This window comes from Vombatus ursinus, unplaced genomic scaffold (assembly GCF_900497805.2).
Source record: "Vombatus ursinus unplaced genomic scaffold, bare-nosed wombat genome assembly UNPS02014789.1, whole genome shotgun sequence".
Classification (NCBI taxonomy): domain Eukaryota; kingdom Metazoa; phylum Chordata; class Mammalia; order Diprotodontia; family Vombatidae; genus Vombatus; species Vombatus ursinus.
This window is the reverse complement of record NW_020954567.1, coordinates 420836-447714: the sequence shown is the minus strand read 5'-3', so window position 1 is coordinate 447714 and position 26879 is coordinate 420836. Positions and strand designations below refer to the sequence as shown.

The following is a 26879-nucleotide window of genomic DNA, read 5'->3' as shown; positions in this document are numbered from 1 at the left end:
CCTACAAGTCAAGACATCATCCTCTTGATGTCAATGGTCCTCTTCAAGAATGAAGGGTGAACAACATCTTCTCCACAATTGTAGGAGATGTTTTATCAAAAGCTTTTCTAAAATCTAGTTAAACTCTATCCACAGCATTCTTCTCATCAACTAGTTGAGACAAAAAAATCTCGTCAAAAGAGGAAACAAGGTTATTACAAGCATCACTCGGTCTTGATGAAGAACAGCCTGGCTCTTTGTAATCACCACTTCCCTTTCACCAACCAAACTTCTTTAACTGCCCCCTTTTCCCCCCCAGGAATTGAAATCAAGTTCACTGGCCTGTAGTTTGTAGACTGTTCTCTAGCCTTTTTTAAAAATGCAGATAACAGTTGCCCTTCTCCATTCTTATGGTACCTTTTCCATCTTCCGCGATCTTTTAAGTATCGCCGACGACGGCTCAATAATCACATCTGCCAGTCCAGTTTTTTTTTTTTAAAGAGATTAAAGGTTTTAGCCTCTCTCTGTCCGTGTGGCCTAAATTGAGATGACGATGATGAATATATTCCAAATTGCCCTTGGGTCACAGAGACAGTGCTAGGGAATTGTTGGGAACAGCCTGGCTAGAGGGTAATAATCCTGGAACAGGCATGGGAGCTGTTGTTTCTGCTGCATTGTCTTCTTGAGGTTTCGAGACTTGGAGTAGGCAACACATGGTTCTGCCATATGCGACTTCCTCACAGAGCCAGGAATCACAGTAATGAAATAAAACCAGAGCTAATGGGATGGAATGCATCATTCTGTGCCTTGGGGCCAACAACAAATTGCATAGACATGTTCTATGGAGATGACAAAGGCATGGCTTGGCTGATAGCATGATCTTACCAACCTTAAGCACTACTGAGAACTTCTTTGTCCCTGTGTGGCCTAGCTTCTTCCAGTGACCAGAATTCTCACCCTATTCTAAGGGAAAATGGGCTATATGAGGATCAGTGAAAGTGACATCATTCAAACAGTTTTGTTTTTGTTTTTCCTAACAAACCCTTTGCTACCATCAAACTTATGCCATTAATTTAATTCAACAAACATCAATTAGGTGCTTATTACAAGAAAGGTGCTTGCTAGGTGATGAAGGTGAAATAAGATTTCTTTGTCCTCAGGAGCTAATAATTCCCAATAATAATAATTGAAAATGTGTGATAGTAGTAAAGGTTTGAGTCTGTGAGTACCTCTACTCGGTCATTGAACAAAGCTTTGAGAATGGTGTCCTGCTTAGTATGGGTCTGTAATACACTCCCCACTCCTATCCTCCACGCCTTTTCAGCTTCACATACTTGCTGCTGGGATTCAGAAGTCTGAGGGTGGCTTGAGGTCCTAAGCTGTGTTCTAGCCCACTGCCCCGGGCCACCACTTTGGCCGACACACTGGCCACTCCCAGAGGTGCAGTCACTCCCACCCAGGCCGCAGACCCCCCTCCCTAGTCCTGGCCTTAGTTCCACCGGCAACCTTTGACCCTTGTTCTTTATATAAGTATCCATCTTTGATAAAACAGCATTCAACTTAACTGGGCTTCATAATGGAAAATTTTACTTAACCAGGAAAAAAAAAATAATTTCATCCAAATAGCAGCAGGCTACAAAACCATCTCACGTTTATTTTTTCATCTCTAGCCACTTAATACCGACTATTTCTTTATTTTGGATCCTCTACTTATTTCTATATAAAGATAAAAACAAAGCATGAAAGTTAAAAATTCTTTATTTCAAGGAACAGGTACAGCATTATAAAGACTTGTTGGAAAGCATTAAATACATATCATCTGTCATTTGTTTCCTTTGTGAACTGCAATCCCAAATAAATATCAAAGGAGAAAATGGTATCTTCCCTTTCCCCTGGCCCTTATCTTTAATGCAAATGCTTAATTCAGCAAGTGTGGGCATAATCTTAAACATATGATCCTGGTGAGACAACATCTCTTACAAACTCTCAGGTCTATCTCCCAGGAAGAGATTGTTCATCTCCTCAACTGTCAGATGAAACAGATAGATCTAGGTCAACTGGAGCTACCAATGTGATGAGAACAAGAAACCAATATTCCTATATTCAAGATTTCATGGTAGTTTCCAACTGTGGGGGAATCCATCGCTTGGTTTCATTCTGCACAAACACTAAGGGGAAACCACAAATTCATAAATTTACCACAGGCAACACTAGTAAATATTTAGAAAATGAGAATAGGCTTGTTTCTCATCAGGAAACTGACTCAAACATTTTTAAAAAATCAAGCTGAGTTCCTAGAAGGGGAGCAAATTCTGAAAGGATCTAATCAATCTGGAGATGATCACCTGAATAATATTTGACCAAAACCAATAAATTAGTGAGTTATCTCTGTGCTGACACTTCTATTCTTACTCATCTGTTTTAACTGATAACCACTGTCATCACTGGGGAGTATAGCACAGTGATAGCCAAAAGTGGTAAATTAGGTCACACATTTATTCTTATGATTTTAAACCTACTTTTCTTAAAAAATACACAAACCCCTTTTGAGGTATGAATGCTAATAAACAAACCATTAGATGGTGAGCAAACATTTGCTAATTTGACAGATCTCAGACGCAGCATATACATTACATACAACGACTAGCTGCCATGAGATATTTTTGTTATTCTTTTCAAAAATGGATGGGACTGTTCTTTCTAGGTGACAAGATAGCAGACAGGGCCACATAAAATCTAGTCACCCCAAATCTTCCTAATTTGCAATGCATACTTCTCTTAGGATATGACAGCATCACCCCTTATTTCCTTGAAGTTGTGTTTAAAACAAAACTAAACTAAAAAACAAAACCTAAACCCTGCGATTTTTTCCCCCTCATTGGCAATTAAAAGTTGGAACTCCAGTCTCTCTCCAATGTCTCCATCTCTAAGCACTACTTTCATGCTTTTTAAGCAAAAGCTATACTTGGCCCCCAAAACAGAAAATGCTTTTGCTCTGCCCTGATTTTTTTTTTAAACAAAACAATTATGGGCCGAGACAAACGACAATCCCAATCCTCGTTGTTGCCAAATGTTAGTCTACATTAGGTAAACAGACTATAGGCTACCTACTGTAAAGGTAAAAATGGGGGGGGGGGGAAGGGCAACAGAGAGATGAATGTTGTTGCATTATGACAGCAATGGGTCAGAAAGAATGAGTATTTTACTGAAATAGTTTAATAACAAGTTCAACTCCTATGAATATAGCTATATATCTTATTCTGTTGAAGGGCCTGTGTCAGGCCCTTCTAAATGCAGAATAAAGTGCTCATGGGTGGAGAGATTTCATGATGTCACACAAAAGAAAAGGGTACTCCATCTGTATACTGCTTCCTTTTACTCCATCTCTAATAACAGAAAACTGGATACTTCCAAAGTTAGTTATGAAGAAAGAGATCTCTTGGTACAGATCTCTCTCACTATTAGGAATTTGTTGAAAACTTTTCCATGCAGTGCTGGGAAGGTGAAACATGGAGTACAGGCCTGGTTACCATGGCGGATGCTTGTCAAATTTCATTATTTCAATTTAGTGCAATGACAGGAATCAGAAAACAGCATGTAAGGGAAGAACTTGACACAAATCTAGTTTTAATGAGCTTACGTATCATAGGAAACGAGTTCAAAACATCAAATTCCCACCTTTTGCCTACAGGAATACATGTTCAGGGGAGGAGGAGTCAAATAAATATCATTTTTTAAAGACAGTGTGTCTCTAATAAAATACATTGAAAATCAGCCTGGATCCAAAGTTCTTTGTCTGTTTCCAAGTAATTTTTGTTCTGAACACTGAAGGATGACTCATAATATTGCTGCATTTAATTTCAAACACCTTTTGTATTTCTTGCTAAAGTGAAAAATGAAGCAGGCCAGTGGAACATGGAGCTGGTAGTAATCACCAAAAGATAGCAGAAGAAGTTCTTAGAGCTCTGGAATCCCTACAGAGTTTTCATCGCAACTGAAGAGCCACTCTCAACCCCACCCCCCCCCCCCCCCACCTTTCAGACACTTGAACAAATAATCTGTTTGCTGAGAAAGGACCGGCCCTTTCTCAAACTGCTAGTTTTGGAAAGGAGCGAGTTGAAACTAAGGTGCCACCTCAGGTTGGACACGCAGGCACTTTTAAACACAGCACAGCCCATTTCCAGGCTGGATGCAGAATGCATTAACCCAGTCATGGGAGAAACTGCTCAAAGCCCGTTCGTTGCCTGATTCAGTTGTCAGTGTGATGGAACGAACATCTGTTTTACTTTTATTCAGCCTAAACTGCGCAAAGAAATCCTTCACTTCAAAGTTTCCATTGTCTGCTTCCATTGCCAGCCAGTAGAGTACTCTTGGCTAAAAGGCATACAGCAAGGTTACACAATGTGCACAAGTATGTCTTACAGGGGTCTGTGCATCTCTTAAGCAGGCCTTTGAAAACTCACTAAAAGAACATGAGGAAAAAAAAAAGTTAGCATTACACACACTCCTGCCACAGTGCTCAAATGGTGATGCTGGGGTCTGCTTTCATTCACTTACATAGTTATTTTTCATTTCCTGAACAGAAGCAAGTGCCAGTCATCTGGTCTCATAAGGACACACAAATATCCAAAGGAAAACCACTATCATACACTGGACTTAAGTAGTTTAAGAAAGAGGTGAAGAGATATGGGGATAATCTGAAGGCTATCTTTCAAATTCCTCCAAAAAAAAGTTTTGGGGGTGTACATTTTTGGCAGTCATGCTATGACTCTGGAGTGCATCTGGAGGGGTTCAGTTCATGAAGGGCTGATGGCAATAAGGCAAATGGACAGACAGACTGCGAGATGGGGCTGTGGTTCCTCTACCATTGTCAGCAATTCACATGGCGTAGGTATTCAGAGCTACCTGTTTACAGCCTCCTACATATCCATCACCTCATTGTCACAAAGTTGTGGCTGATCTCTGCATATGAACCACGTAAGCTAGGGCTCAGGTGATGAGCTGGGGAAATCGCCTGATGAATTGGGACAGTGATCCCAAGAAAAACTAGATAAGTCACACAGAGATGAAATCACAGCTTTGTGCCAGGTTTAAAGATCAGTGAAAAGAGATGGAAGATTCTGATAGGTCCTGTTTGGACTGCTCAGAGCATAAAGCATTCCATTACAAAAACTGATGACAGAGTTATCTAACTTCAAATCCTTCAGAGAATTACAGTGTGGGAATTTCTAATCCACCTCCTCATAGTAATCAAAACTAGAGATAATCTGAATTAGAGAGCTCACACACAGAGATGTAAAGGAGATGTGCCAGAAGAAGAATTTTCTTGAGATGATCAGTCTAAGATTTCAGGCTTATTATAGCATATGCTTTTTCCCATCATCAAAGTACACAGAACTCAGCAAGGAACACACAGGGCTTTTCCATATTTACCTGCCTGACAAATATGCAAAGAGACTGAAAGTGTATTCAGTAAGAGACTGAGTTGTCCTGATTTAAAGTGTTTTGGAATATAAGGAATAAAAAGTTTAACCAACCCTTAAAGTCTCAAAACTCCTTCTTGGTACGTGTATTTCTTTTCCAGGGAAATGAGGCTGATTTCCCACAGTGATCATCTAACTTCAGGGGAATGGCATTTGCTTAGAGAGAGGCCTTGCTTTGCAGAGGGTTAGAAATATTAGCAAGACTTCAAAATCTTGAGTTGAACCCAATTTCACAAATATAAAGATAACACCATAAACAGAAAAATAAACATTAAGGGCTGATGGAATTTTTGTTTTCCTCTCCTTGCGAGGAGGAAGAAGAATGTATTGGGATGGCTTAAGAGGAATGGGATAAAATCTAACAAAGAAAAACTGAATCTGAGAGCCAGCAAATGTTTTATCCATGTCGAGGTTAATGAAGGGTCTAGAAAATGCCATAAGAAAGGCTAGAGGAAGATAACTGTTTTAAGTAACTGGAATCAGAACTGTATGTCAAAGAAAAACAAACATACATGGTCTGGGAGGCACAATGTGGACAACGTTCCTTTTCATCTTCAAAATTTACTGGAACACAGTTCGAGTGGAATGCAAGTGAAAACAGTAGTCATTTTTAGGGAAGTAAAAAAATCCAACTCTGTCATGGTCTCCTCCATGACGAACATGGAAACTGTTGCTACATTTGCAAAATGGACTTCCCTAGCGAGTATGTCTGCTTTTCCAGAAATGAGCAAACAATCTATTAGTTTTCAGAAGAAACAGCTTCTGGCTTGCCTAGTTACAGGCCACACTGATACTTAATCCCTTGAATCTGCTATCAGTGCAATACTCAGAAAGAACACCCACCTTCCCCCCGCCCCCATCTTTCCCAACAAATACAATGAGGTATTTTTCTGCAGGCCTTGAGGATCTGTATAAGCTATCATTGAAGAGAAGACCAGAGCACATGCAAACACTCCCTGCAAATTAATTTAATGAAGCTATATGAAAGCTAAGTTTATTTCAAAGAGTGCCCCAAAATATTTTCACAGCTTTAAAAACTTTTATTACTTTAGCTATTTCATTCTCCATTCTTCACATTAAACTTTCCTATAGTTCTCTCATTTTCTAGTTATTAGGGAGATGACAGAAATTTCGTTCCCTCAAATCAGCATGTTTTCTGTTTCCCACCATATCACCTATGCAGTATTAGGCAGTTTTTAAGTGTAGCATCAGACTTATTATGAGGTGGATATGAGATAAGAACAACAAATTCAATTAAGGTTAAATGTCACCAACTGAGGGCTCTTCCACTTAACCTTAAGCTTGGGTCAAAAGCAAAGTTGTTTTGAGTGTTTTCAATACAATTTAGTAGTAGCTGAGTACTTTCAGCTGTTGGGGTTTGAAGCCTGCCATTTGGATAAATAGCAGCCCTAGAAGGGGTAGTTTCATAAAAACAAATGAAAAAATTAGGTCTGCCTGGACAATCTGGCCTCCAAGCTTTGTTTTCACTTTAAATAAAAATCACTTTGCTACATCACGTGTAGTAAGACAAGGGGTTACTACATCAAGTGTAGCAACACCGGGCAACGCCTCAGGGAGGGATGGGAGAGGAAGCTGATGAAAAGAGGGAGCTATCTATTTAAACACAAGATAAGGACTGAATGGCAAGAACAATTCAGAAAGTATAGAAGAGCTCGGAAGGGTAACATTGGAGGAACCAAGGATTGAGGTTGTGGCCACTTGAGAAAAAACCCTAGCACCACCTGTATGATAGTAAGACTCCTGGAAAACAAAAGTGCTCCTCCTTCGCTCCCTCTGTTTATCATTCCCACAGGCAGACACCGAATTATGTCACTGGGCAATACTAAACTGCCTGCCCCAAAGACGGAGACGAGATGCACCAGTCTGACCCACGGCCCATCACCAGTCTGGTGTGGCTGAGTTCTAGACTCAGGTGTGGAAGTCGGGGGCAGCAGGCACATCAGCTGCCTACTGCAAGGATTCAGTGATAGCACTGACAACGTGGGCTGTTGCCTCCGGGGCGGCTGGTGGAGAGCCAAAGTAGCTAGTCTGATTCCTCTGATGGTCTCTGAGGAAGGGAGGGACAGCAGAACTCTTGATGTGGAGGATTCTGGTGTCTATCACTTCACAGTCGATCTGCATCATCACTTCATAATCTTGCCCATTGATTACATTCTCTGCAGGGAGGAGAGAACAAAGAAGACAGTTATTAGAACTCAAAATTTTGTGCTGAGTTTACAGCACCAAGGATGTAAATGAACTGAAAAGGGAAATACTTGTGAAACATATCCTCATGGCCATGAAGGAATTTCACCAGCTACTGACATTTAACCTTATCCCTAACATGCCACCACAGCTGCAACTCATAACCACTCCACAATTTCAATTTCTCCAAGTGCTTCATTGGCACAGTTAAGGGACAGCACCACAGCCAAATTTAATACACACTGCTTCTACTCCCAGACATTATTGTAAATGGGACACAGAATGGTATCGAAGGAAAAAATACTGGTTTTGGGATGCCCAGTTCCCACCATACTCAACACTCTGGATTTCACGCTCTGCACATACTTGTCATTCTGCAAGATCAAATGAACCATGAAACTCACCCTTCCTCAGCGCCCTCTGCCCCCGGGGCCCAATTGTTCCTCTGCCTGTAGAGGGTGGCTGGACACTGGAGAGTTCCTCCCTAATCCTCTACCATTTAAGGAGGTCACTTGGGAATTCACCTCGTCATTTCCCACCCAGCTGACCTCCTGAATTTCATCATCTCCAGAAACTCATTATCTTGCAGGATGAAAGCCTTCATGAAATGCACACCTCTTCGGATCATTTCCCACCCTGTCACAGGACTTCTTCTGGCCCCCAGGCTGAGTAACCTTTCCTTCCTTTCAGCTTGTTTTTATGCAATGTCTTCCTCCTTTAGACGGTGAGCTCCTGGAGGGCAGAGATTGTCTTAGCCTTTCTTTGTTTCCCCAGGGCTTAGAGCAGTGCCTGGCACAGACCAGGTGCTCACATTTATGGAGCCACGGTCTGATTGAAGCTGAGGGTTCTGGCTTGATTCCCAGCTCTGGCTCCAACTATAGGCGAGTCACGGATGCTCTGTGAGTCTTTGTTTCCTCATCAGCACAGAGGGAGCAATGCTATCTGTACTGCCTATCTCAAAGTGTTTTTGTGACAATGCTTTGTAAATTTTAAAAGTTTTATGGATATCTGAGTTATCCATATAATTATTTATTTTCATATTATTTTTACACATATTTTATATTAATAATTTTATAGCAACACCATATTATTTAATATAAATTACTGTTACTAATTAAATGAATAAAACAATGATTTATAATTATCTCAAGTATCCAGTGACTCCCTACTTCTTACTAAATAAAAGTTAACATCCTTCTTCTGAAATTCAAAGCCTTCCATAAGCTAGACTCATCCTGGACTTTTCCAGACTTCTGTCCTATTATTCCTTTACACTCACTCTATGCTCAAGCATAACTAAAGTACTTTCTGTCCTCTGAGCATGACCTGCACTCTGTACCTTGCTCACAGCTTCTTAGTATAATGTCCACCACACTAACAGTTGCCTAGTATAATGCCCCTTCCCCTTCTTCACTTGTCTAACTTCTATCTTATAAAGCCCAACTCATATGCCATCTTCTCCATGAAGCCTTCCCAGTTCTCCCAGGTCAGTAATAATCTTTCCTCTTCAAACCCATTTGCTTTGCCCCTCTGTAATGCGCTTATGTAATATTGTAGTTACACACACACATGTGGTTTCTGTCACTGTTTGGCTGAAATATAAGTGTTTATGAAGAGAAATATGGGGAAATCAGGTTGAAACTGGAATTTGGAGGTCCTTGAATACTTGGACTTCATTTGGTATGTAATGGCAAGACACAATTAGAACAAGGAGGAGAAAAGGAGATCTTGAGGGAAGCGTGGAAATGGAAAGCATCTACCTTGGAAAAAACTCAAAAGCAACAGAAGTAACAACATCAGGAAGATTGGTATAACGTGTGAGCGAGAAAAAGAGCCCTTTGTTGTCATCTCATGTCTTTTCATTCATTAGTAAAATTTCTACTTTCATCAGAACATTTCCGATTATGAACAACAAAGATATGATAATAACTAAAGGAGGAATGACAGCTCCAAGGCATCTGACAGCCAATTTAGCCTCCTTCCTGGAGATAGAGCTTCCCTTCTTGAATGAACAATGTTCTAATCTAGAATTCTCAATTCCAGCTTCAAAGGTTCTGAGCACATTTTCACATCTGGCATCAAGGTGGGGAGGAGGAAAGGTGTTACAGGATTTTAAGATTAAAACAAAAGCCTATTTCCAAAATTTAAGATATCCAAGTGGAAAGTCCTACCATGTAGGGAATAGTAGGAAATTCCCTTTTCTTTCTTGATCTTAAAAAATACATATATTTGGGAGCCAAGATGGCAGAGCACCAGGAGGCAATGTAGTCAAGCTCCTGTCCACAAAACTCTTCCAACCAGACCTAGAAAATGCACTAGACTGAATCCTGATGGAGAAATTCTGAAAAAGTCGTAGGGAGTCCTTTGTCCAGCCCAGCTAGGCCTAGGGAGACAGACAGGGAGGTCTGTGGACACTAGGGATGGAGTTGAGCCAGGGGCATGATGAAGCACTCCTACACAGGGAAAGTCTGTGCACCAGGGCAAAAGGACTTCTCAGACACATACTGGGCACCACCAGACCTGCATTGGTACACTGATACGGACAGATGCAAACTGGTAACTTTGTCACCCACCACCCAATTCTGGGTCACAGATCCAGGGTGGCCTGAGAAGGGAACCTGTGCTGGAGGGTGGTGCTCATGGGTAAGGAGGCCCTGGGGATATATAAGAAATGAGGAAGTTCAGAAGCAAGCAGCAGAGATGTGGGTCAGATCATAGGAGTTGAGCAGGATCTCAGTTCCAATATCTATCTTAGCCTGCAACCTCCCAGGGTAGGACTCCTAGACCAAAGAGAAGTCTGCAGTTATGAGCTAGTAAAACTTCCCAGCAGGCTGACAGGAACTGAGTCCAGCAGGATTCTACTGCTGCTTTAACTAAAAACTCAGGTCAGGAACTTGCAGCACTCAGAACACAGGGATAGCAATCAGACTTTGCCCTGGATCAGACTGCTTTGGGAGCATGGAAAACCTGCAGATCTTCAGACTGTCCCTAAGATTCTAGAACAGAATGGTGGCAGGAATGCTCCAGACAGAAAAGCAGAAAAAAATGACTCAAAACACCTACAAGCAATGCCTCAGAGTAAAACACAGCTTGGGCACAAACTCAACTAGAATTCCTAGAAGAAATGAAGTAAGAATTTCAAAGTTAAAAATGATTTTATAAATTAAATGAGAGCACTTGAGAAAAAAAATTAGAAAAGAAACGAGAGCTATGGAAGGAGGAACCGAAAAGGGACTGATTGGAACAAGAGGTACAAAACTTTGTCCAAGCAACAAACTCCCTGAAAATTAGAATGGGCCAAATAGAAGTCAACGACTCCATGAGACAAGAAATACTAAAGAAAAAGTAAAAAAACTAAAAAAAATGGAACATAAGATATCTTACAGCAAAAATAAGCGTCTCAGAAAACGGATCTGAAAACCACAACCAAAAAAACCCAGCCCAGACATCCTATTTCAAGCATTCTTAAAAGAAAACTGCCCAGATCTTAGAACCAGAAGATAAAGTGAAAACAGAAAGGTTACACAAGTCTTTTCCTGGAAAAACAAACAAACAAACAAACAAACAAACAAAATGAAAACTCCCAGCAACATCATAGCCAAAATCCAGGGCTTCCAGGTCAAAGAAAAAAATATTGCAAGCAGCCAGAAACAATGAATTCTTGTATGGAGGATCACATACAATCTAGCTGTCACCACTATAAAGGAGTAGAGAACTTAGAATATGATATTCTAGAAGGCAAAGGATATGAGCTTTTAGTAAAGAATAATTTCCCAAGCAAAACTGAACACAGTCTTACAGTGGAAAAAATGGACCTTGAATTAAATAGAAGACTTGTAGGTATTCCTGATGAAAAGACCACAGCTGTGGAGAAACTGTTAAGTTCAAACACTGAAGTTAAATGAAACACAAAAAGGTAAATATGAATAATCATATGGACTAAGTAGGATCAATTTATCACATTCAAATACAGGGAGATGTGTCCCCTTTGAATTCTATCACCATTGGGATTCATAGTGGGAGTCAAATTAGACCAGGCCAAGGAGTAGTTTTGTTATGTCTTGATGATCTTCAGAGAAAAACGGAAAGAAACGGGAAGAGGAATACACTGGGGAGCGGCAGAAGGGAAATGGACGTTAGACAAAATTATGTCACATAATTAGGCTGCATAGGAAGACATTTATATAAACAAGGAAGAGGGGATGGGGAGAGCAGCTGACCCTTTAATCTCATTCTCATCTGAACTGGTTAAAGCAACGAAAAACACATATACAGGGATGGGTTCAGAAATACATTTCATTCAAATAGAGAAATTGGTAGGAAAGAAGAAAAGGGGAAGGACAGAGTAAGTGAAAAGGATTAATAGTAAGCAAAACAAACTCTAAGGATGTACAAAAATATAGCAATTTGAGGTGGCAAAGAATGGGAATCAGAAGGGATGCTTATAAATTGGGGAATGGATGAACAAGTTACAGCATGTAAATATGATGGACCACTTTTGTGTTGTGAGAAATGATGAAGAGGATGGTTTCAGAGAAACTTGGGAAGGCTTGTAAGAACAGATACAGAGTGAAGTGAACAGAACCAGGAGAATAAATTTAAAATGACAGAAATATGGTAAAGGAAAACAACTTTGAAAGAATCAAGAACTCATCAGTGTAATGACCAAACATGACTCCAGAGGACCAACATTGAAACATGCTACCCATCACCCTTTAGAGAAATAAAAGATTCAGAGTGCACAATGACACAACAAATCTTTAGTTCTCAGGTGTGAATCAGGTTTTTGGAGTAGGAGGGTGAGAAGGCAGATTTTTACTAACTGAAAAAGATAAGATATAATTTAAAAAATCACACCCTTCTCACCCCTCCATTAGTGAACTCTGAGGCTCTGTTGGGATAAACCTAATTACCCCCAACTTGGCTCTGTTTGTTGGTTCTGGGTAGCCAGCTTTTCAATCCATACTTCACTTGGGCCTAATGCTCATTTGAATTATAAATAATCATTTTAACAAATGGTAAAACAATATCAAATCTACAAGATGTATGAACCTACAGGAATGTTGGTTATTAACGTGGTATCTCAGATTCCCTCTTACGCTTTTAAGTTAGCATTTTTGATGGTAGAAACAAGAACAGCAGAGGAAGAGAAAACATGGCTGTATTGTCTTCTACACCTTTGGTAGGGGTGGCCTGTATCAATGACGATCACTGATAGACACAGAGTATTGCTCTTTATCAAGGTCATGTGTAACCAGTATAGATTTACAAAGCTAGAGGAAGACTGTAATATAAATTCAGTTTTTGACCCTTAGCTATCTCAATGCAACCTACTGAACTGAGAACTGGTCAACCTAAAGGATTTATTTAGTGGTAGTATGGCAATTTATGAGTGAAAAAGATGGAGTGGTTGCATGGTGATTCTGCAGGATAACAGGTGCACAGTCCAAGTGTTTCATATATTCTTGTAATGTCAGAAGAAAGCAAGGAAGCCCCCCATGATAAACTTATAAGAGGTCATGGTCAAGAGACTTTTGTACAGGGGCAAGCATTGATGAGATGGGATCTCCATCGCTGGAGGAAACGTTCAGAATGATAAGATCATAGATCCATTTGGATAGAATTATAAAATACATGGCATCTTTTCATTAACAGTTTAAAGTATTATAAAGATGTTACACTCTGTTCCTTCCCTTCAATGTCCTGCTGTGCAGAGGAGCAGCCAAGGCAAGGACCTTGTCTTCTAATGCTCTTCCCTCTATTTGGCAAGTATTTAACGTCTGTCAACCTCATTTCTTCAACTGTAAAATGGAGACAATAATACCTCAAGTACCTCAAGTGAGATATTTGTAAAATGCTGAGCACAGTGCCAAAGCACTTGAAAGGTACTTAATAAATGCTTGTTCCCTTCTCCTTCCCTCTGCCTTGCCCAGAAGTATAGCCCCATGTCTGTGGGGCTTCCTTCCTGAGTCCGCAGCTGCAGGACCGCTGCCATCTACACTGTCACTGGCTCCAAGCTCCAACACTGTGGTGGTCAGCCTCTTGCTACTTAGAAGACAGAAGAACAACCCATGTCTCTGTGGTGCTTTAGGCTTCACAACACCGTGAATTGGGAAGTGCAAACATTATGACCTTTACTTTATGGATGAGGAAGCTAAGAATCAGACAAGTGAAGCGACTAACCCATGAGTACTCTGCTAGTGTCTGACTTGGCATGGGGACCCAGGTCTCCAGATCTTTCATTACCAGCAAACTGCCCCTTCAGAGGAGGATCAACATCTAACCAACCAGACAGGTCTTACTAACCCCATCACACTCTGAGAAACGTAAACACAGAGCTGAAGTCACCTAGGTAGGTTAAACAGCACAGGATCATAAAGTCATAAGGCTTGTTCAAGACTTGAGAGAAATCATTTAATCCAGGACTCCAACCCCAGAGCATCCTGGGCCATGACTGATTTTACTGCTAAAGACCTTCGGAAGATACATTTCTACCACTTTAAACTGGTGACCTACCCTAATGCTAACAAGCATTGTTAACTTTAATCTTTATTTTTTTTTTTTGTCAATTTCCTTCTGTTTCAATGTTAATGGAAATGGAGAACAGCTGGATACTACTATATCTCAGTTCACCCTACATGTACTTGAAGACCACCACTAAATTACTCCTCATCTGAGTAACAGAAATATAAACCTAACCAGATTTCCTAATTCTTGGACATATGTAATATCTATCAGCTGATTTCCTTTATTTTTAAAGAATTAAATTTGTCTTCCTCTAATTAGCTGATTTATTTGGAACAGGTGCTTTCTTTTTCAAAGTCAAGGAGATGGAAGAAACAAAAGCAACTTGCTAATACGCTGTCATTTTGGGGGTAGCATGTGACCGAGCTCAGATTTCAAGGGATTTGTCAATCATTTCATTTTGGAACTGGGGTTCCTTCCCCTCACCCACCCCCTAAGCACAACTGAAACGAGTTTCTGTTGTTGGTTTCCTTCTTTTTGGTGTGTCCGAAAGCACAGAACAGCAGTTAATGGAAAACACATGGATCAGAGACATGTAATACATATTACTAATTTTTACTGCTTTCCTGGATTAACTCTGAATCCAGATGACACTTTTAAGATCAGACTAGGTCTTCTCATATAGCAAAGACACCTGCAGAAGTCATTAAATTAAATGTGCCCAGAATGGCTAAAGCTTGGTGATAACTGCCCTCCACCTCCCCTGCCTCATCCTAAATATCAATAAGCAACCACACAGCCAGGATGTGAAGATGAGGGACCACAGCACTGACAGAAGACTGGAGGCCAAGTGTGATGCAACAGCTTTGGAGTCAAGGGACCTGGGTTTTACCACTTTCTACCTACGTGAGCTTGGGCTCTTAGTGACTTCACTCGCTAGGCCTTGATTTCCTCTTCCATAAAATGAGGGGTTGGAGCAGTCTCTAAAGTCCCTTCTAGCTGTAAATCTTCCAAATTAGGATTTTTAACCTGAGTTTGTTGTGATGAGAACATCAACGTGATATTAAGCTACAGAAGAGATGGATCCTGGCTAGTCAGGGTCCACATTTTAAGTGACTTCCCACCTCCTTCTTCCAACTGTAACAACTCCTTAGGGCAAGGGGATTGATACCGTAACTAGAAAATATCCAAAAGGAGTGGAATGCTTCAAGCTGAATTCAGGGTCTCTTCTGAAAAGGAAACGTGACCAATCTGGGTACAGGTAGAGGACTAAGAACTCATTGTGATCTATGTTACTCTGACAAAATTACTTCACACTTCTATAAACTAAGTTTGAGGATGATTGACAACGAAAGTGCTATGAGACTGCCTTAAACTAAGGTACTTTATTTTATTTTTATTTTTTGCACATGAAACTGCAAATCTATTATGTATAACTGGCTATTCTTTTTAAATATAAGTTACCATGTAAATATTTCCTTTTTTTCTTTCCTCCCTCCCCCACCCAACAGATGGCTACCATTAGACACTAATAGGTATATATATGTAAAACTATTCTATATATACCTCTATTTATCAGTTCTTTCTCTGGATGCAGATAATGTCTTTCTTCATATGTCTTTTATAGTTAATTTGGGTATTTATAACAGTCAAAATGACTTATTCACTCAAATTGCTCTTAAAACAACATTGTTGAGGGGCAGCTAGGTGGCAGAGTGGATAGAGCACCAGCCCTGGATTCAGGAGGACCTGAGTTCAAATCTGACTTCAGACACAACACTTCCTACCTGTGTGACCCTGGGCAAGTCACTTAACCCCACTGCCTTGCCTAAAAACAAAAACAAACCAATATCGCTGTTATTAAACTGCCTATACCTTTTGACACAGCAATACCACTACTAGGTGGTATTGTTTCCTAAGGTGATTAGGGAAAAAAGAAAAAGAATCTATGTTCTGAAACGTTTATAACAGCTCTCTTTGCAGCGGCAAAGAACTGGAAATTGCAGGGATACCCACCAACTGGGGACTGGCTGAATAAGTTATGGGGTATGATTGTGATGGAATGCTCTGTGCTATAAGAAATGAGGAGCTCAATGGTCTTAGAAAAACATGCAAAGACTTGATTGAAATAATGAGGAGCAAAATGAGCAGAACCAAGAAAAACTAAAGTACTCCAATAAACTCTGGCCTGACAAGAGCCAAGGCAAACTTCACCTTTTGACAAACTGAGGGGTAGCTAGGTAGTGCAGTGAATAGAGCAGTGGTCCTGGAATGAGGAGGTCCTGAGTTCAAATATAGTCTCACACACTTGATACTTACTAGTTGTGTGACCCTGGACAAGTCACTTAACCTCAAGTGCCTAACACCCCCCCCCAAAAAAAGAATTTCAAAAAATGTAGGGGCAGCTAGGTGGCACAGTGGATAGAGCACTAGCCCCAGAGTCAGGAGGACCTGAGTTCAAATCAGGCCTTAGACACATGATACTCACTAGCTGTGTGACCCTGGGCAAGTCACTTAACCCCAACTGCCTTACCAAAAAAACCCAACCAAACAAACAAAAAAGCAAACTGAACTACTGAAATGTTAGAATGAAGTGCATAGGTTATGTTGGTTTAACCAAAGAGGGAGAACTCCCATTAGGACTAGGCAGATCTGCTTTGCAGAGCAGGTCACTTTTTTTGAAAAGGCAGAATAGATGATAAAGGGCTGTTGTATTCTATTTTTGGTATGATTAAGTAAAACTTTTATCATATGTAATCATCCCAGCTCCCCATTGGGCTGGGTAATTATGTAGTAACACCTATAGAGTGTCAAATGTCTATCAACAAAACAGGAGCTTCTTTGATTGGCTGAGCGTAAACATGGCATTTTAGAATGAAGTGAGTCAATAAGCTCCACCCAGAGAACCCAGGTAATTGCAAGGGGAGCCAGCTGGGGAAGAGAAGAGGGGAAGAAGAAACAGATACTCCAGGCTGAGATTGTGGTTAGAGAATTGTTAAAAACAACATCAGTATACATTTTCTGTAAAGGGTCAGTTAGTAAATATTCTGGGCTTTGCGGACAAAGGCAAAATTGGAGATATTACGTAGGTGTTTATATAATGAGAGAAGACAAAATTTAATGAAATTAAAAATATAATAATAAGCATTTTTTTGGTAATACAGGTTTACTAATGAAAAGAATGGAATTCTTTTGCTGGGGGGGTAGAGATAACATTTTGCTTAATTGGAGATCAAAGTTAGAGTTCCTTATCAAAAGTGGTTGAAAATGGTCATTGTTAATGCTTATCTGTAATGAAATTTTACATTTCGTCTCTGGAAATGCCTTTTCACCCAGATATGTACTGCCAAACACTGACATCAATCCATTAGTATGTGATTTTAATTGAGCTGAAAGGCCAATAGTCTTAAATAAGTTTATTTTCTCTGGATAAATTTCTTAGGCTGCTGCAATCAAACATGATATAATTAATTCACCATTGGTGAATTGGGGAATTGGCTTTCCTTGTTTGGCTAACAAACAAGCCACTAGGGAACTTACTGTGATTGCAGCCTCATTTTCATTTTTTGTTTTTCCTCAAGAAATTCTGCTGTGATGAGATAGTCCGTTGTAAATTTTTTAATTTTTCTGACCATTGCTTCCCTGTGAGCTGGGAATATTATGATGAACACAGTCCATTAATGTCTCCATAAATTGTATGTTTTTAGGACATTGCATAACAAAAAAAGGTGCTTTTCAATAACAAAATAATCCACATTCCACTGTGCCTTAGAAGTATGATATTCAAAGTCTATTTTTCTCTTTTTTTCTTGTTTTGACATGATGGGTATGTACTGGTAATAAAAAAATGTCATGGCATGGCAATATTCATGGCACTGAAGATGCTGTCAAGTTATAAGTACATCCCTACGGATGTACCCTGGTGCAACTCGATGACAGCGCCACATGTAATCTGTCATAACTTCTCAACTCTACTGCTGGAGCATAAAAGCAGCTAGAGACAATGTGTAAATGAATGAGTGTAGCTGTGTTCTAATAAAACTTTATTTATGGATGCTGAAATTATAATTTTCACATGTCACAAAATATTATTCTTCTTTAGAATTTTTTTTCAAACACTTAAAAATGTAAAAACCACCCTTAGCTCATGGGCCATACAAAAAAAAGGAACAGGCCACATTTGACCCATTAGCTGCAGTCTGCTGACCATTGATGTAGAATATATATATCACCCAATTAGAAATATTTTATATGCACTTCCAGTCATCAGAAATGTACCACTTTGGTCTGAACTATGTGGTGGCATGGATAAGAAGGGAAAGAGGGATGCTAGAACTAGGAATCTACTTAACAGTGGCAGAAGAAAAGATGGGAAAGATAATTAGTAACCTGGCAGATTTCTAAACCCTGAGATGCAAATATACTTGGGAATCAGGAAGATTCAGGAGGCTTGGTACCTGAAATTGGGGTTTCGTGGTAGAGGTGACAGGAGAGGGGAAGGAAGAAGGGGGAGGGAAGAAAAAAAAGTCCTTTTGTTAAATGTGAAGGCCCACTGGATTAGTTCTCAGGAACAAGAATTACTAACCAGCTAACCAAGGACTGCAAAGCCTGGTCTCCAGGGCTGAACTTTACGGTGTTATGCAGGGGTGGGGAACCTGTGGGTTTGAGGTCACAAGTGGCCTTCTAGGTCCTTGGGTGTAGCCTTTTGACTGGTCCAAGTTTTACAGAACAAATTTTTTTATTAGGGGGATTCAGTCAAAGGGCCTCACTTGAGGACTTAGAGGGCCACAGGTTCCCTACCCCTGTGGTGCCTGCAGCATGTTTCCAGGGGCACCAGAAAGGTACCTTCCTAACAGTCTTCTACTTGCTGGCAGACTCCTGAAATTTCACTCCTGGAGTTTCATCCCTTTAATTTAAGGCTCTGATAACTGTCAAAATCAGATCTCACTGGGAGCAGCAGAGTGAGGGGGCAGTGACATATCCATGGGTTATCGGTCATTGATACCTCTGGGTAAATGCAGAAACCAACACTAACTCACATTTCTATACGGCACTTTCATGGTTTATAGAAGGTGTTCCTTACATCACTCTGGCTAGGTTATTGCAGGGTGGGAACCAGAAAAAGAGAGAAAGAAGGGGAAAGCTTGAGGGCACGGGATAATTGGAGGGGGGAAGGGCATACTAAAGAGGAAGAAAGAACCTTTTGGGAATATGTCCTGTTCCTTATACTTTTTAGTTTGTTGTGGCTAAGTATGAATGGGAATAACATTAGAATGGAAATACTTTCTAATGATAGGCAGCAAAACAAACATCAGACTACAGAGTTATGAGATATGATTTGAGAAGGACAGTAAACTATTTTGCATATCTAAATGTTGAATAATAATGTCAATAATAGTATTTTGTGAGATGATTATGAGACATAATGAATGGTGAAAGTCAAGTTTCCTTACTGGAAATTAGAAAGGTTTTCATATTTGGGCAGTGTTCATTTGGTATAAATAATCACAGCCTAGTGCTGGGTTGTTGACAAGTTCTTCCAAGCCCTCTAAACTAAACAAAATGTGATGAAGAACAGGTCAAATGAGTCAGAAAAGTATAAAATATGAGTGTGTAAATCGACATTAAACCAAGCAAATAAATAAGCAGAAAAACATGAAATATCAGACTTCAAATATCAGCAATAAAGTTTGACTTTTAATTCTCACAGGAACAGGGAAAGCCAGAGAAAGTTTCTGACCACTAGAGGTGGAAAAAACCCCAAGCACTGTGGGATTCAGAATAGCCTGTAAACACACAATAGAGGAATAAAGCCTGCCAAGAGACTGTTAGGATAATCCATTTGGGAGATGACTAAGAGGCAAACCAAAATCTTTAAAGCAAACAACTGAGTATGAATGTTTTACAAAAAGTATGTTTAAAATTAAAAATACACACACACACACACACACACACACACAAGATTTCATGAGCACTCCACATGGAAATTTATGTGATAGCCTAAATCTCACTCAGATCACCAGTTCAGAATTTCTGAGACATGTACCGTACAATCAGTATAAGAGTCTTTGCTTTGTGCATATGAAGTTGGGTGATGGGTAGGAGTTTCTGTATGACACTGGATAATCAGTGGGGAGATGAAACATCTCACAACGAGAAAACAGGCATCAGGGATATGAACCTTTGGGAGGTGGGGAAGACTGTTCTGCAAGACGGACACAATAGTGACCAGGACCTGGCAGTAGTGGGGGGCATTTGGGCTGGGTGCAGCAGGTACATGATGGGTTAGTCCAACAGTGTGAGTCCAACTTCAAGAGTGGTGGTCACCATGGATGCTCTCCCTCATAGGATATTTGCCCCTCCTCCAAGGAGAGCACCCCGGGTCAAAACCCTTCTATCATGTGTCCCTCTCATCACTTGTGACTATACTGATCAAGTGAAAAGGATTATAGGATAGGAGATTAAGACCACTTAACATGTCCTGGAAGTCAGCCAGATATTCAACCTATATATTGAATGAGGGAAATGGGGGGAAGCCCTATAGTTGGATTTACGGGGAGTTATCAGCTTACCATCAAGGTAAGGAGGCAGAATGGTCACACATTTGTAAAGGAAATGAAAAATGTAAATAAAAATTGAAGGTCAGGTCCATATAGTAGCCCTATGAAGATCATCTTCTCACAAAAATGAGTCCAACAAATATTACACTGATTTAGAGTTGGAAGGAACCTCAGATATCATTTAGTATAGTCCATTACTTTTACAAATTAGGAAACTGAGGCTCAGAAAGGGGAAGTGACTTGTCCTAGAATACAAGGTAGTAATTAACAGAGTGGGGATTTGAACCTGGAATTTTTGGTTCTTAGTCCAAGGTTCTTTCCACTGTGCCATCCTGCCTCTCTTGAAGACAGCTTTCTTCACTGACTAATACAAGAGACTTGATAGCTGAAGTATAGGCTTTACAAGGCTGAAATAAGTCTACTTCAGTTTAACTGGACAACCCTGTAACTATTTTAGGACTTCTGGTGTTTAGAAAACTAGTTCTCTCTGGGACTTGGCTATTCCTCCTCAGGATTTCTGCCTATGCTTTTAAAATGTTTATTAACTGAGGTCATAACTGTGTAGAAGTGCAGAGAAATACTTTGTCTTAATAAACTCCTGACAGAGCAACAAACAAAAGGGGACTAGAAGGTATGTTATTAATTTTCTTCACATTGAGTTTTTTTTTAAATACCTCCTTATATTTGATTACTATATAGTTGATCACTTCAATTAATATCATGAAAACAAACCACTGAGATTTTGATGTGTGATGTAAGAGGAATGTATAAAAAGAACGAGTCTCAGTTAAATTAATCATGGTAAGTGAACCTTGGTGACGCTGTTGAATATGCCACTGCTGGTACTTTTAGCATGAAGCCGTTGACCAAGACAAGGCCAACAGCTTGCACCATTAATCAATGAAGAAGCGTCTAGTATGCGCTGGGTGCTGAAAGGATCTTATTAAAAAGTGAAAGTTGCTACTCTCAAGGAGCTTATGTTTTATCAGAGGAGACAACACGTATATGTATGTACACACATAGAACATGGTACAAAGTAGTTAAATGAAAGGTAATTGGGGAAGGTGGGCATCACTAATGGGAGGAAGGGGATGAGGATCCATTAAGATTTGCTGTAGAAGGTGGTGCTTCAGATGCACCTTGTAGGAAGTGAGGGATTCTATGAGACAGAGGTGAAGACAGAGTGCATTCTCTGTTGTGTAAGACTCTGCTTTAAAGAAATTAAATCCACATGCTGACAATTTAGTATAATTTGATTTTTCTTTTTTTAAAAAACTATTAATTTTTAGTTTTCAACATTCACTTCCATAAGATTTTGAGTTTTAAATTTTCTCCCCCTTCATCTCCTCTCTCCCCAAGACTGTATGCAATCTGATACAGGCTCTACTTATACATTCATATTAAGCATATTTTCCCATTAGTCATGATGTAAAGAATAATTAGAACCAATAGGAGGAACCATGAGAAAGAAGAATCAAAACAAAACAACAAAAGAAATGGAGAGCAAACAGTATGCTTCCATCTGCATTCAGACTCCATAGTTCTTTCTCTGGATGTGGACAGCATTTTCCATTGTGAGTGTTTTGGAGTTGTCTTAGATCCTTGCAGTGCTGAGAAGAGCTAAGTCTATCAAAGTCAGTCATTGCACAATGTTGCTGTACAATGTTCTCCTGGTTCTGCTCATTTCACTCAGCATCAGTTCATATAAGTCTTTCCAGGTTTTTCTGAAGTCTGCCTGCTCATCATTTCTTATACACAACAATATTCCATTACATTCATGTACCAAGCTTGTCCAGCCATTCCTCAATTGATTACCATTCTCTCAATTTCTAATTCTTGGCCACCACAAAAAGCGCTGCTATAAATATTTTGGTACATGTGGGTCCTTTATCCACTTTTATGATCTCTTTGGGATACAGACCTAGAAGTGGTATTGCTGGGTCAAAGGGTACGCAGTTTTATAGCCCTTCGGTCATAGTGCCAAACTGCTCTCCAGAATAGTTGGATCAGTTCACAACTCCACCAACACTATATTAGTGTTCTAATTTTCCAACATGTTCTCCAACATCTATCATTTTCCTGTTTTGTCATGTTAGCCAATCTGATAGGTGTGATGAAATGACCTCAGGGTCGTTTTGATTTGCATTTTTCTAATCAATAGTGATTTAGAGTATTTTTTTATATGACTATAGATATCTCTAATTTCTTCCTCTGAAGACTGCCTATTCATATCCTTTGATCATTTAACAATTAGGGAATGACTTGTATTCTTATAAATTCAACTCAGTTCTCTATTTATTTCAGAAATGATGCCTTTATCAGAGACACTGGTTATAAAAATTGTTTCTCAGCTTTCTACTTCCCTTCTGATCTTGGTTGCATTGACTTTTTGTCTGTGCAAAAGCTTTTCAATTTAATGTAATCAAAGCCATCCACTTTGCATTTCATAATGTTGTCTATCTCTTGTTTGGCCATAAATTCTTCCCTTTTCCACAGGTCTGATAGGTAAACTATTCCTTGCTCTCCTACTTTGCTTATAGTATCCATCTTTATCTCTAAATTACGTATCCATTTTGATTTTATCTTGATATAGAGTGTAAGATGTTGGTCTATGCCTAGTTTTTGCCATACTATTTTCCAGTTTTCCCAGCAGCTTTTGTTAAATAGTGAGTTCTTATCCCAGAAGCTGGAGTCTTTGGATTATCAAATAGTAGACTATTATAGTTATTGCCTGTTGTGTCTTGCATACCTAGCTTATTCCACTGATCTATCACTCTGTTTCTTAGCCAGCACCAAGTAGTTTTGATGATTGCTACTTTATAATATAATTTAAGATTTGGTACAGCTAGGTCACCTTCCTCTGCATTTCTTTTCATTAGTTCCCTTGATATTATGGACCTTTTGTTCTTCCAGATGAATTCTGTTATTGTTTTTTTTAGCTTTATAAAATAATTTTTTGATAGTTTGATACGGCACTGAATAAGTAAATTAATTTAAGCAGAATTGTTGTTTTTATTATATTGGCTTGGCCTACCCATGAGCAACTGAAATTTTTCCAATTATTTAGATTTGACTTTATTTGTGTGAAAACTGTTTTGTAACTGTGTTCATATCATTCCTGAGTTTGCTTTGGCAGGTAAATTCCTATATATTTTATAATGTCTACTGTAACTTTAAGTGGAATTTCCCTCTTGCTGTTGGGCTTTGTTAGTAATATATAGAAATACTGATGATTTATGTGAGTTTATTTTATATCCTGTCACTTTGCTAAATTTGTTTATTATTTCTTTTTTTTTAATTTTTTTTTTTTTTTTTTGGCTAGGCAATGGGGTTAAGTGACTCGCCCAGGGTCACACAGCTAGTAAGTGTTCTGTGTCTGAGGCCGGATTTGAACTCAGGTCCTCCTGAATCCAGGGTCAGTGCTCTATCCACTGTACCACCTAGCTGCCCCTAAATTTGTTTATTATTTCAAGTAATTTTTTACTTGATTCTCTAAGTATACTATCATATCATCTGCAAAGAGTGATAGCTTTGTTTCTTCTTTGCCTATTTTAATTCCTTCAATGTCTTTTTCTTCTCTTATTGCTAAAGCTAACATTTCTATTGAATGACAATGGTGATAATGGACATTCTTGTTTCACCCCTGATCTTATTGGAAATGCTTCTAGCTTATTCCCATTACATGTAATGCTTGCTGATGGTTTTAGATAGATACTACCTATCATTTTTAGGAAGGTTCCATTTATTCCTATGCTTTCTGGTGTTTTTAACAGGAATGGGTGTTGTATAATTTGATTTTTCTAAATCAGGTGGACTATGAGTACTGCTTTAGTGAGCTCAGATCCATGTTAGATCAAATAAGAGAGCAAACCAGGGAACAAAACCTTCAAGTACAAATTGGGGCTAAATGAAGAACTAGTGACTACCTCTTCTTGTATGTGGAGAGAAGTTGACATTACACACATTCTTAAGGGCAACCAATCATAACGGAGCCTTTGTGCGGCCCCCAAACCAGTAGGTTTTCTCCTACCACATTTCTTATCTGCATTCACAGACAATTCTAGTTTCAGAAGCTTAACTAAATCAGAAGCTTATTGATGCCAGGCACAACTGCTGGGACTGGAATACTTGCCCACCTCTAATTATATATTGTAGACTCTCAAAGCCAGCTCAGCATAGATAGGTAGGGGAAAAGACACATATGAGAAAAACTTGTATGTATTCCAGCAAGAACTGAAACCTGGGGAACTAGAGCTCAGGTCACAGTCTCATCAAAACAGCTATCACTGACAGAGATAGGCAAGGGATAGGTTCACCATTCTAGACACCACTATTGTATGTCTGAGATGAATTTCACAGGGATCAGGGACTCTGTACCAAAAGACAGAAGCTGCGAATGTATGTTTTGCAAACGAACTAAGAGTTTAAAAGGAACTATATTGTTGATTCAGAAAAGTCTGGCCTTACTCAGTCCTGATAATTAGGTAAACAGGGAAGGTTGACTACAGATGTTTTCCATTTAAGATCAAGGGCTAGCTCCCACCCAATTTGAGATAACTGGAAAGGTGGCAATGGGGACTCCACTTTCTTATATCAACTTACAGTCTGGGTATAAAACAAAGTCAAGTCTTATAGATTAGTGTCTAGTAGAGAGTCCAATTTAAATATACCTCTGAGGCTGTACAACTCAGCAAAGTTACTTGGGAAGAATTTGATATTAAAATAACATGGAGATCTTCGAATAACAAAGTAACTTTTTAAAATGGGGATTGTATTATTTTGCTATAATTGTTATTACCAGTTAATTGGTCCTGTCATCTTCTGTACAACATTCTTGTTTGGCGTAAGAGTACTTTACATTCATCTTCTTCTCTGGTGGAGGTCTATATCATTACATTCTGGGGCTACTAGAAGAAATATTCTAACAAGTCTCCCTAATGCCACTTAAAGTTTTATTGGTGCCCTTTGTTTTATAGCACAGTTATTTCTGAATATACCTTGTTCCGCCCCCCCCTCCCCCCCCCAGCATTAGATGTTCTCTTCTAACAAAGAAAAACAGTTAAGCAAAAATAACCAATGCAACACTGTCTGGCATGACAGTATATGCAACACTCTACCCTTGAAGTTAGGCATCTCTTTTCCTTGTTTCCACTTTCCAATTTATCCTGCATAACACAATTAGATTAATTTTCCTAAAAACTTGGTTGAATCTTGTTAAATTGAAAGCATAGACTGAACCAGTCAGCATTAAAACAACTCATCAGGGTACTGAGTGAAGGACAATTTCAGAAGCAAACTGCAGCTTGTTAGGCTTAGGCCCTAGGAGCAAAGTGGAGTCTCAGTTCCAACATCTAGTCCAGTCTGAAGCCTACAGAGTAATTCCTTGGCAGGAATCCCAGACCAAAGAGAAGCTTACAGTTGTGTTGCTCTGAACCAGCAGAGCTTTCCTGCTGGCTGACGGGCTGAGTCCAGCAGCAGCAGCAGTCTACTGAAACTCCAAAGAAGACAAGCCCACAGACCTGCTACTCAGACCCAAACCCAGATCAGGAACTTGGACCGAGTCAACAAGCATTTGTTAAGTGTACTTACTATGTGCCAGGCACTATGCTAAGTTCTGGGAACACAAATACCAGCAGAAAAAAAAATAACAATTCCTGCCCTTAAGGAGCTTACATTCTAACTGGGAAGACAATGCATAAATGGAAGCTGAAGGGGAAGAGGAGACATATCTAGCGTGGGGACATGGTAGAGAAAGTCCTGATTACAGTTTGACCTGGACATCATTCTTAAATGGATATCCTGGGAAAAGCCAATCAAAGGGAGAAGTCCTGAGAGCCTAGTGCCTGCTGCAGAGTAGACACTTAAGAAATGTTAGTGATGGACTGAAATGATACCTGAAGTGCAAGTACCCAAACGGCCACAAAGAGGATGGTAACCCACTGCTTTCTACCAAGGGCAATGAAACTTCGAGGTTTAGGTTAAATGCTAGTGCTTCACTGTGCCACAGCTCCCACGTGTCTGCTCCATATCTTTTGGGATTCCTACCAATGAATTAATCAATAAATCACCAAGCATCTATTAAGAGGTTCCTATGTGCCAGGCACTGTGCTAAGTGCTGGAGATATAAATAAAGTCTCCCCCCCCCCCCAAAGTCCCTGCCTTCAAGGACTTCACATTATAACAAGGG

At 39.6% G+C, this 26879-nt stretch overlaps 1 protein-coding gene across 3 annotated transcripts in view; it reads right to left on the bottom strand.

Annotated features, from left to right (window-relative positions):
- Nucleotides 1–1719: 1719 nt before the first annotated feature.
- The window catches only part of ATF6 (activating transcription factor 6), a 208241-nt gene continuing 183081 nt past the window's right edge, over nucleotides 1720–26879 (bottom strand). For all 3 annotated transcript variants that reach the window (XM_027868414.1, XM_027868415.1, XM_027868416.1), the window contains one exon: nucleotides 1720–7639. In XM_027868414.1, coding sequence (XP_027724215.1) covers nucleotides 7431–7639 — 209 coding nt within the window. In that variant the 3' untranslated portion in view covers nucleotides 1720–7430. The remainder of the gene's footprint in view (nucleotides 7640–26879) is intronic.